At 32.8% G+C, this 12,762-nt stretch overlaps 1 protein-coding gene across 1 annotated transcript; it reads left to right on the top strand.

Moving 5' to 3' along the window:
- Positions 1 to 3,378: 3,378 nt before the first annotated feature.
- On the top strand, positions 3,379 to 5,368 carry LOC147074669 (serine protease gd-like). Its single transcript, XM_085943356.1, has one exon. It carries the CDS (start codon positions 3,604 to 3,606, stop codon positions 5,101 to 5,103), a length of 1,500 nt encoding a protein of 499 aa, XP_085799482.1. The 5' UTR covers positions 3,379 to 3,603; the 3' UTR covers positions 5,104 to 5,368.
- The last annotated feature ends 7,394 nt before the right edge of the window (positions 5,369 to 12,762 follow it).

Genomic DNA, 12,762 nt, shown 5'->3' with positions numbered 1-12,762 from the left:
AAATATAAATATTTTGTGTTAACAATGGAAAAAATGCCAATCCCGGGACCAGTCCCGAGATCCCGGGATTGTCAAATTGTAATCCCGAAATCCCGGGATCAGAATTTTGGCTCAGGATTTGAATCCCTAATCGCAATGATTCCTTAAGCATCCCAAAAATAATGACATTACCTTCCCAGCTGACAAAACGGTCTTCACCATTTTCAATACACTTTTACCCGACTTAAGAGCGTACTTCAGTGAAACGGCAAATAATTTTCAACAGTAGGTGCGATGAAATTTTGCACTCGTCGCCAATCGGAGACCGACAAGAGGTGTGCGCACGTTGATTTGTTTTGTTATGGCATCGGATAAAAATATTCTTAAATCGTGTAAAGATGACTAAAAGACTTATGTACTTGAAAAAGAAAACATGTCAATGAATACAATGAATATACTATTATTATTAGTAATTCAACAATAAACATAACATTGAATGGATGCATGTTGGATTTTTATGACAAATTATATTTCGTTCGGCACGCGTCATTTGCACAATCCGTGCATCGCCTAGCCACGATCTTTTTTTTAGACCATGCCTCAACTGAAGTATATAGCCTTAACTTAAGTCCTGCCAGCAGATCATCTTATAGAAATTCAAAGGTTTTTTGGTTTTCAATAATAAATGTGTGAATATTGCACATTTATATTTTTATACACATGGAAAATAACATTATCATGGCACTACAACCCTTGGTGGGTCTTAGCCTCCTTAAAAAAATTCCTCAATCCTGGACGATCTAGCACCGACAATTTCCAATTGCGTTGACCGAGCATACTTAAATCTCTTGTGGCGCAGTCCAGCCATCTTGATTTTGGCCATCAGGATATTCTCTTGCCCTTGAGGTTCGCGTACATAGCCCGCCTTGCTGATATATCCTCCGGTATTCTATGCACGTGGTCGATCCAGCGTAGTGTCTGCATTTTATGTGCCACGCGATATTTTCTCTCCAAATGCTATTTTCTTGAACATCCCCAAAGACTCTTCTCAAAGATATCTACATTTCTCTCATCCTGTTTGCTGAGTGCCAAAAAAAAGTATGTTAATACTGGTTGTTTTGGTTTTCCTTGAAAGTTCCTTATTCTTTAGAAACCTTTGGAGACGATAATAACACCTGTTGGCGAGGGTGATCCGGCGTACAAAATATTGTATTATTAAATAATTAATGTTATTAGGTATGTACTATAATAATTCAACATATGTCGTTTTTCAAATGTAATCTTATACAAGTCAACCATAATAATTATATTCAATAAGTCGTTTTGTATTAATATTAACGAGATGTTTCAATAAGCAGTTTATAATTATATTAAATTTATACATACAGGTCTAGCAAATGTGTGAGCTGCGGCCGACATCTTGACTTCACTGTAATCTTTTAAGGTCAATCATATATATATTATATTAAATAATGAATCCGGATTCGCTCAGTGTTGTCATTTTATATTTCAGTTTCAAGGTTGATTTAAATCACGAAGAATTAATTATGTTATAAAATATATTACAAAATGCATAATATTAATAATCTGTCATATTTCGAGGTATATTAAGGGCCCACATGCTCAGCGTAGGTCAAAATGAAGCTTTTATGGTATTTTCATATGTGGGCCGTTAATTATTAAATTGTATAATTGTCTTGATTTATCTGACTGTCAATCTGTAACGAAGTGCAGCGCACACGCACACACTATAAACCAAAAGAGTCGCATTGCTGAATGGAACTCGGATAAAATACACCGGATTTATCGAAATAGATAGGCACCTACTTATCCATATTGGTATTTAATTTGACGCGTTCTATAATAGCCAAGAATATTGGGCACAGTTCGGTTATGAGGAATACAGCGGCAAACACATTTTGAAAATAGCCGATATACTGGATTATTTGTTAGTTTGGGTTAGTTTAGATAAAATGTGTTTTCCGCTGTATTCCTCATAACCGAATTGTTACCTAATATTCTTTTGTTTGTAATAATATTATTGTTAGCTTATTTTAAAATAATATCGTTATTTTTTCTTTATTTTGTAAATAATATTATCTAATAAACGGATTTTTTAATTCAACTACTTAATAATAATTCATAATATCTTGGAATGTTACATTCATTATTCGGTATGCATACTTTTTCTCTGAGAACTCGGAAAGCGCTTTAACAATTCTAAGGTCAAACAAATACATTTAGAATTTTAGTTAAGTTAATAATAACATAAGCATAGTAAAATTACCATTTAAAATATATCTATATAAGTAATTAAGTATTTCTATTTTAAATAAGTGTGTATATCTTATAATATGATTCACTAAAAAATAAAAATCTCCAACTGCTTTTCAAATAAAAACTATGCATGTTACGTCAAAAATAGAATTATTGACATAGACATATTATTATTATTATACATTTTTACAAACGTTAAGACATAATGAAACACTATTTTTTCCCAATCTTCACTAGGTGTTTATTTCATAATGTGATTTATATTAATATGTGTAGGTACATAAAAATATAATAATTCATTATTTGCGTAGGTAGCAGAAAAGAATATTTGCAATTCATACATATTATAATTATTTAAACCTTGCGCTAAAAGTTGGGGTATCTCTGTTAACTAATGTCTTGATTTAAAATTATACTAGCAGTTTCCTCATAATATGCGTATATCACAAATTAGTGTCGTCCATAGTATGAAAAACCCGTCGCAAAAAACGCACGGTTAAAACCCACGGGCGGAACATGGCGCGTCAAATATTGTGTGTGATTAAAAAGTGGAAGTGACTTAAAAGCCACAGCCACAGGTTTAAGATACCAAGAAAAGACATTGATACCCGACCTCCCCCCGAGGATAATAAAAGATGAAGGGCACCCCGCCGCCTGACATAAGTGCAGGCGGAGGGAACCTTCCTCCCTAGTATTAAAAAATTTAAATACACACACATTTATCATGACTCAACACAGGGACTCAAGTATAAAAGACTAAATACTGCTCGGCGGGGTTGGACAATCGGACTATCAATGTCAATGCAGAGATCTTCACCGGATTCCACTAGACCAATGATTTGACCTGAAGCTGGGTCATATCATCATCCTACACCTTGTATTTTATGTTTGTACCCTTTCTTTTTTGTTGACTATCTCAACAAAGAAGAAATGTTTGTATGTGAGTACAAAATCGGTGCGTGCACTTGTATGCAATTACAAGGACAAGCACCTTGCCAAAGCCTCTCAACGCCATCATACATAGATGAAGGAGATAGGGGGCATAGCCCCGGGACTCCAATTAAAAGTAAAAAGGCAATATACTAAACAAACAAAATTAAGATACCAGTCGGAAGCAAGCAGTCGGTTAGATAGCCCTGAACAAATTGCGACGGACTAATTATAAAATCGTTTATTAAATTATACAACAAGAAGTTATTACTGGTCTTCAGTTAATACGGGTGCGACAGTCAGTATTGACGGAAAACGAATGTGCAATAAGTAGTTTACGATTTAAAAATAATTGTGACGTATTTTGTGGTAAAGTAACAAAAAAAAAGTGAAGTGATATAAAATTACGTATTCAAAATGTTTTCTACTAGTTTTTGTTATTCAGTTATTATATTCGTTACTCTGATTTGTTTCTCTCAAGAACAGCAGACTCCGTTATCACCGTGCCCAAAAGTTTTCCATTACGAACATGATGGACAACAGTTTTACGGTGTGATTGAAGTGGAAAGTCCTCCTATAGGCAGTTCTTTGGTACTAGATCTCAAAATGTCTATTGCAGCAAAGCTTCCCTCCAAGTATGTTGGAAGAATCGAGCTCCTTGGTGAAAGAGGTGATCTTTTACAGCAGATTCTTAATGGTTTGCCTGTGCGGTACAAAATTCACTTTCCTTTACTCAATGTCATTCCAAGAGTTACTTCGATAGTCTTTAATAATAAAAGAATATGTAATGGTTCTCCTGCAAGTGGTCCATTTGTAACCTCGATAACTCTACAGCACCGACTTCGTACAGGAGGTGCTGGTGGCAATGAAGACAGAGAACCAAGTGCTCCGAATACTTCTAATATAGATAGTAATGATAATATGCCTGATACGTCGGGGCCAGGATTTGTTGGAAATGATGAAGATATAAGAATCAGACCAACAGACGTTTCTGATGTGTTCTTTGCTGAAAACAATCGACCAAATCCCGACAATTTTGCTAACAATGTAAGGCCTACACCCAGAATGTCTACAGCTCGTCCGACAAATTCTTACAATAATTTTGGAGCATCTGCTCAATGTGGCATAGCAAAAAGTACACCTAACCCACTTATAGTTAATGGAGATGCCACCGATTCAGGAGATTGGCCGTGGTTAGTTGCGATATATACCAAAAAAGTCAACGGCTTGGACTTCATCTGTGCAGGATCTTTAGTCTCCAACAAACATGTTGTAACTGCTGCCCACTGTGTTCGTCAGAAAAATAACCGTGGCACGAAAGTAGAAGAACTTCTCATAAAAGTAGGAGTATTCAACTTACAAGAATGGGGAGATGTCAATACAAAATCTATCAATGTTCAAGATATTAAGCTACATCCAACGTTTGATGGAGGCTTAGTGTTGAATGCAGACATAGCAATTTTAGTAATTGATTTTGTTGCTTTTTCTAACTTCATCGTACCAATCTGCTTATGGAATGAAAGTGAAGATTTATCAATGATCGTAGGACAAATGGCGACCGTTGTTGGATGGGGAAGAGATGAGAACGGATTGGTGTCCACTCCAGAACCACGAAAGGCCGTAGTTCCTATTGTTTCAACAGATACCTGCCGAGCTTCTAGACCAGAGTTTCATTACTTGACCTCCAACATGACACTGTGCGCTGGAGGAAGGAATGGAGTCGGACCATGCAACGGAGATTCTGGTGGTGGATTATTTATGTTTAGAAATTCAAGATGGACATTACGTGGTGTTGTCTCAAACAGTTTGAAAGATCCAAATTCCGTCAACACATGCAACCTTAATGAATTTGTGGTATTTACTGATTCAGCTAAATATATTTCGTGGATTAGAGAAATAGTTCAAGGCAATAATTAAGAAAATATAAAACGATGAACTTAATAAGACGATTTCAAAACAATCATCTCACAATGTGTGTGTGATCAATTTTAAGAGTAGCTAGATTTTCTTCGTAATAACATTTTTTACAAATTCCGTATTATTGTATCAAGACTTACAATAATTTATTTATTATACAAATGAAGATAAAATCCATCATGGCTGAGAGGCTTACGCCTCGGTTTATAATGTCGTGATACCCAGGCCTGGCAAATAATACACATCGTCGCTGCACGAGAAATACCTCCAGTGGGTCTATTCTATACTTATCGAACACTAAATTGATAAATAGTATCAAACTTAGGGTAGGTTTGTATCAAAATATTAGCACTTATTGTAACAATTACACGAAGCCGGTTTTTATTGTTGCAATAAGTGCGATATTTTAACAGCAGCAAGATAGGTGCTGTTAAAATATAGCACTTATTGCAACAATAAAAACCGGCTTCGTGTAATTGTTACAATAAGTGCTAATATTTTAATACAAACCTACCCTAAGTTTGATAATATTTTTCACTTTATCATTTTAGCGGTCGATAAGCATAGAATAGACCCACTGGTCTCAATTTTATTTTTTTTGTCAATTAACAAAACATCAAATGTGCTATGTCGTCTTGGTTGAAAGTTATAAATCTCCAATGTGATGTTTTCCTTTCAAATTTTATGATTAACATAACTTGCGCATCGTAGAAATTGTGGCAAAATATTTTATACAGATTGTGCCAAATAAACCTCTAATGTAAAAATTTCCTGTTTTAAAGCATTTTCTTCAAAACTTAAATAATTTTTATATAACTATATAATATATATATAACTTCTATAATTTTATTATCCAAAATAGTGTAACTAATATTACTTCACTAAACTGCATTATTATTTATTTATTTATTTATAATGTTTTAGATTATTTAAAAGAGTTTTTTGTCTCTATCTCCTAAACATGGTTTTGCCACATTGAAGATAAACGGTGTGGAGCTACGACATTATTTTACCACGTTTTTATTAGCTCGTATTCTTGTTTGTCCGGTACAGATTTTTTCTTGTGTGTCGAGTACCTACACATTTTTTCTTGTTTGTCCAAGATTTGTACTGGACGATTGAAGATTTTTAAAAAACTTCCCGACTAGCTAGACATTTGAAACTCTTAAAATATATCAGAACACGACGACAATGCATTCTTTTAATACTTTTAGCCATTTTTAAGCAGAATTAAATTCATTTTCAGTTAATTCTGTTTTCTATGGAAAGTTATTATTGTTGGTTGCTAACGGGGTCATAACAACTAAATTATTAATACTTTGGACGCTGAAGACGCACATGCGCGTAATGACCAGGCGGCCGATCGATGTAATTAACGTGCATTTAAAAGTGCTAATTAAAAAGTCATTATCTACTCAGCAGCGAATGCGTTAATATATACGTGCGTTACTATGGAAATCAATATGTAATGTCAAAATCACATTTCAATATTCTATATTTATTCAGTATTTCTATCAAGTACAAAAAAAAATATTTATTTATACTTACATAGAATTGTCAAGTTTATATAATTCACCAGAAAAATTAAAAACGTGGTATATAAAAAGTTCTTTTTATCTTGTAATTATTTCAATGTGTGTTTGGAGTCAGAATATGGACCTAATATCTTGAGCAAGTGGCTAAAATTCATTTATCGTAAAAACAAAAATCTGTTTAAACAAACCTCCACTCTGTTATGACCATTTATGATCTTAGGATCGTACATGGTCAAAAAAAAAACAAATCATTGTGTACATAAAATATATGTTATGTAATCTCAATAATACTTAGTCAATTAGGATATATTAAAATAATTATTTGTATTAAATTTACAAGGTCAGTTATAATTTGTTTGTACTTATGGTGAATACAATCATCTAATTACAAAAAATGTTTTAATATAAATTAATATTGTGTATGCAATAGTATTATCTAAAAAAAATCATACATATTATAAATATTTAAATGATTTTATTATGGACTGTATGATTTATTGTGTTGTTATAATGTTTACTTGTGTATCAATAAATACAAGGAACTTGTTATTAAAATAATGTTTTTTTTAATGTATAGAGAATATAGTATTCAATACTATTATTATACAACATTATTTCATATAAGTAAGTAATCTAAGAAATTGATGCGAAGATCGGGACTGTGGAGATTTATAGTTCCGCAGATCACCGCTAAGATGTCTGCAGCCACGATATAATGGTTTGACCAATAATTTCATTGGGTATCACCATGTACTATATTATTATAATAGGTTTGTTGCGAGTGAGATAATCGCAATTTAAATATCTCGTACTTTTTAAAATACTGTACCTACCTAAGAAGTTAATTATTATATTGTTTAAGTATATAATTATCAATATAATAATAAATATTTATTTATTAAAAAAAATAATTAACTTCAAAGTGACTGCAATTTGAAAATCGCATCAAAATTAATATTTTATCCAGTTATTTTCTGTTTTGAATTTTACTTAATTAATATTCTTTTGAAATATGGTGTTTTTTCCACCTGTAATAAATACTAATGCAGATCAATTTAATAATTAAAAGTATTAAATTTTATTAAAAATATATTTATAAACACGATTTATATAAAATCAACAGAACATACATATAATAATATAAAATTATTGAAGTTGTTTCATTATCATGACAAAAAATCCCACGAAATAGGTGTTCGGATATTATTCATTTTCCACTTATAAATAACAAAGAAATTTTCTCTAAAATGGGTATATTAAAAACTAATTAGTTATATTTTACTTATTATTATCACAAATCGAGGTTATTAGTTGCAAAATGAATTAGGTAGGTACCTACTTACCTTATCTTTGTTTTTCTTTTTGTTACCTACGTGATTTATTGAACATAGGTAAGTACTTTTATACCACATTATTGTTCATCAAATCAAGCTGCTTTTGATATTAAACTCATATTAAAAACGCAAATTTGTTCCAACCATTCATAATAATATAATAATATTATTTAAAATGAAAAGAAAAAGATTTTCTGACTAAATTTAGATAGGTCATCGTATATCGAGGTTTACTTAGTTACTTGCTTCTCCCTGTCACGCCATAGTATTGGAGAATATGGTAAATAAAGGCCACATTACGTCTTGCGCTTGCCGCCTTATGAGACCTGCAGCGCGTAGATCGTGTTTGTACTACCGCTACATGGTAAAAAGGGTCGGCTACGGCGACAGAACCTTTGAGGTTAAGTCACAAAGGTACGGGGTGTCGCACTCTCTAGCAGCATCCTGAACATATATCCCAACAATGTGAAGTATCAGCTCTTCGTGATTACTTCAACAAGTTCTTCATGAAACAGCTGTCAACGTAAATGACTTTATTAAAATAGCATTGAGAGCATACTTCAGTGAAACGGCAAATAATTTTCAACTATAGGTGCGACGAAATTTTGGACTCGCTGGCAATTGGAGAGCGAAAGTCAAGCTGTGAACACGTCAATTTGTTTCGTGATATTAATATCGGGTATTAATTCTTAAATTGTGTAAAGATGACTAAAAAACGTTACCCTTTTACTCCAAAAAGAAAACATGTCAATGAATATATTATTATTGTTACTAATAAAACAATAAACAGATCATTAAATGGACGCATGATAAATTTTTATGACAAATTATATTTCGTTCGGCACGCGTCATTTACACAATCCGCGCATCGTCTAGTCACGATCTTTTTAGACCGTGCCCCAGCTGAGGTATAGCCTTAACAAAAATAACTTTCTTTCAAACTCATTATAATGAAATTCTTCCACCTAAATTAACAGGAATATATTATTATACTTTGTAATGGCGTGCGGTGACTTTTGAGAATGGGTATGTATTTGAAAAGCGTATTCGTATGGTACGTTGTTATATTCTCTCAATTCTTTTCTATGGTATGGAAGTAGGGGCGCTACACCAAAAGATGTCACGGAGAGTCAAAGCTTTCAATGTGTGGCTGTATAGACGCATTCTCAAAAATTCTTAGACTGACAAATATTGAAGTTCTCAATCGAATGAGAAAGGACCGTGAATTTCTGCATAGTATCAAAACCAGGAAACTACAGTACTTCGGCCACATTATGAGAGGACAAAAGTACAGCATTCCCCAACTTGTGATTCAAGGAAAGATCAATGGTGAGCGTAGCAGAGGACGGCGCCGCATTTCGTGGCTTAAGAACCTCCCTGATTGGTACGAGTGCAGCTCCACTGAACTGTCCCTGGTAGCAGATCACAAAGCTAAGATCGCCTTGATTGTAGCCGAACTCCGCTAAGGGATGGTACAATAAGAGGAATTCTTATAAATGTAATTTTTTTCAGATATTTTATAACATTTTTTGTCAACCCGGATAGTTCAATTTTAAAACAAATTATTTCTACCGAATCCACGATGAAATATTTTTAACAAAAAATTTTGCGTTACTCTCATTAGTTTATAATTAAATTATACGTTCAAATAATGTGGAACAATGGAAAATATATTACCAAATATCAAAGTCGCACACCACACCATATTTTATCCCATATGAAGCAGTAGCGCACAACTGCTATGTTATTAAAAAAAATATTATTTTTATGGATTCTTATACTATCATATGAATATTTTAGAACAATAAAGGCATGCGCCGCATCGACAGCATGGCTCCCACAAGGGGGGGGGGGCGACAGGGCTGTAGCGTAGAGGCCAGGGCTCAGGGGGGGCAGCGTGTCGAGTCGACCAGATAAGTAAGATAAACACATATCACAAACCGCTTGCGGCGCTATTTTACTACTTATTACATTTTAAATTTTGAAATTTGATTATTGTGTATCAATACTTGACAACTAAATAATTCAAGTGAATATAAAAACACAAAAAATCGCTAAAATACACCGATTACTCTTAATTTTGCCTCAATCGCCATTTGGAAAATGCTAATCTAGAGCGTCATACCGCCTTTATGCTCAGCTATAGGTAGGGGGGCCCGCCAAAGATACAAGCCTGGGAGCCGGCTTCAGGATGTGGGGGCCATGATCTACAGCATCTATGTACCGTATGCCACTGATACTTTTTCTCCGATATATATACCAGTATCGATTCTTATTTTAATATACATACAAGGCGAGGAAAATGGTGTTGCCTTCGGTAATTTCTGGATCGATACATTGTAACTATTGAAGACCCGATACGACGAAGAAGAAATACATATCTTCTAGGTACAATTACCTAGGGATTGCAATACCGAATGAATATATCAATACCGGTATTCGTCAAAACTTATTAAAAAAAAAGAAGTAGGTACATATCAAAAATATAACTGTTAAAATCTATTTAACTCTTTAGTGCCAGACCCAATTGCTCACGTTAGTGTCACCCGTGTCCATATGGACACGCGATTATTGTAGTACAGTTTACTTTGCCTAATTGTTATTTTAAAATAACAATTTGGTTTATAAACGTTAGTCAGTTGAAATAAGTACACTGCTTCAATTGTTCATCATTTGAATGATCTAGCTGACATAATAAAATTAATATCAAGTGTCAAAGTGGCCATTCATTTTAGAATCACAAAAAGATGGACTTATGTTAAAGGTAACCATGGTTTTCTGATTATATTGTTTCAAAGGATAATATGTCTGTCATTGAATGTATTATAAACGTGTGCAGTTTCATTATATGTAATTAGAAATGGAACTATTTTTGTTTATGTGGTGTTATTGCATAATCAATTAATGCGTGTTCATATGGACACGCGTGCCACTTAACACTACAAATTTAAATTATGATTTGTAATCACTATATTTTTTATGAAATATATTATTCTCATTTTGTCAAATTATTTAGTTTCTGGGATATGTCCAAGATTAAAGAAAGAGAAATGCTGGTAAACAATGCATTGGATACACTTTATGAAGCTAGTGATGATGATAATGTTGACGAATATAATATTATTATTTATCTCACCACCGACCAAATCCTGTGGTTTTAACAGATGAGGATGGTGGTGGAACAATCGATAATTTAAATCATAGACGATTAAAAGCAGATACACAAGTGAAATCTAGAATGCAAGAACATAGATAGACCAATATGATATTTTATACTGCAACTGGAGATTCTACACGCAATTACACCTAGCTGCACAAAATATCAATTTTACGGGAAAAATGTGGAAAATAAGAACGCTGATGGATCTTGATATGATGGATATTCAAAACTATGTACATCAAAATCAATGGTTCTAGCAGATATACGATTTAATGGGTTAAATTATTTTATTCAAAAAAATAGAAAAAATCGACGCTGTGACCGATTTTTTGAAAGAAAAAGAAACATCTGAAATCAGAACGCAGTGAAGAAAATGCAATATTAGCTTGTGTGTAATGTGTATTAAAAACTATCTTACTTTATAATAATTCTACTAATAAACCATAGAATCAAAAAAAAAATATGATAACATAAGTGTCATGCGTGTCCATATGGACACGGCTATTATCTCAAAACTTAAAAATGATATGAAAATTTTATTTTCACTATTCATTCTCTGTTATATTACAAATACATAAAAAATGTAAATAAACAATTTTTATAACAAATAAAAATTCATGTCACACCATCAACAAAATTGATGTGTCCATGTGGACACCTGTGCCACTAATGAGTTAAAATACTATTTTTTGCAATCTACCTACATTTATTATGTTGCCCTTTATAAATATATATAGATAATAATATTTTAGAACTGTTAATTTTCACAAAACACTAGTCCGGGTATAGAAAAAATTCTCTGAAATACAACGTTTGTTGGATGTATAGGTAAATCATTCTACAGTGGCACCATGGGTACGGAAAAAGCGACTTGCAGTTGTAGTGGTATTATCTCTTAGCATTAAATCAGGCATTGCAGCAAACAATTCCAATACATTCGCGAAACGCCTATGGTGCCACTGTAGAATGATTTACCTACTATCAACGTTGGATCAATAGTTATAGAATAATTGGAGACATTTGCCACGAATGTTTTTTTTTTCGAAATATGGGTACAGTTCGGTTATGAGGAATACAGCGAAAAACACATTTTGAAAATAGCCGATATACTGAATTATTTGTTAGGTTAACCTTACCAAGCCTAACCTAACCTAACCTAACCCAACCTAGCCTAACTTAAACTAACCCAAACTAACAAATAATCCAGTATATCGGGTATTTTCAAAATGTGTTTTCCGCTGTATTCCTCGTAACCGAACTGTACTCATGTACTCATTATACTCATTGTTGATTTCAGTCAATATATTTGCGTTTTGGCAGTATAAAATTTATACACTATATTATATTTATACAATATAGTAGTAAATAATGAAAAAATAACATTAATTCATTTTCGAAAACATTAACGTATTTATAAAATACCGGTATTTCGGATTTTTGAAACCGGTATTTCGGTATCGATAAATAATTGAATACCGGTTTTGAAATACCGGTATTGCAATCCCTACAATTACCCCATTGAAAGATTCAGTTTAATATTTAGATAATAATTTGCATAATAGAAGTCCCTACTTTTAAAATGGTAGGTATCTACTATTAAAGACAATAATCCACAGAAACAGAACTCAAT

This window comes from Rhyacophila brunnea, unplaced genomic scaffold, assembly GCF_057557595.1.
Source record: "Rhyacophila brunnea isolate RB1 unplaced genomic scaffold, BYU_Rbru_1.0 scaffold_16, whole genome shotgun sequence".
In the NCBI taxonomy this organism is placed as follows: Eukaryota; Metazoa; Arthropoda; class Insecta; order Trichoptera; family Rhyacophilidae; genus Rhyacophila; species Rhyacophila brunnea.
Note: the sequence above shows the minus strand (reverse complement) of the source record. Positions and strands in the feature narration are given on the sequence as shown.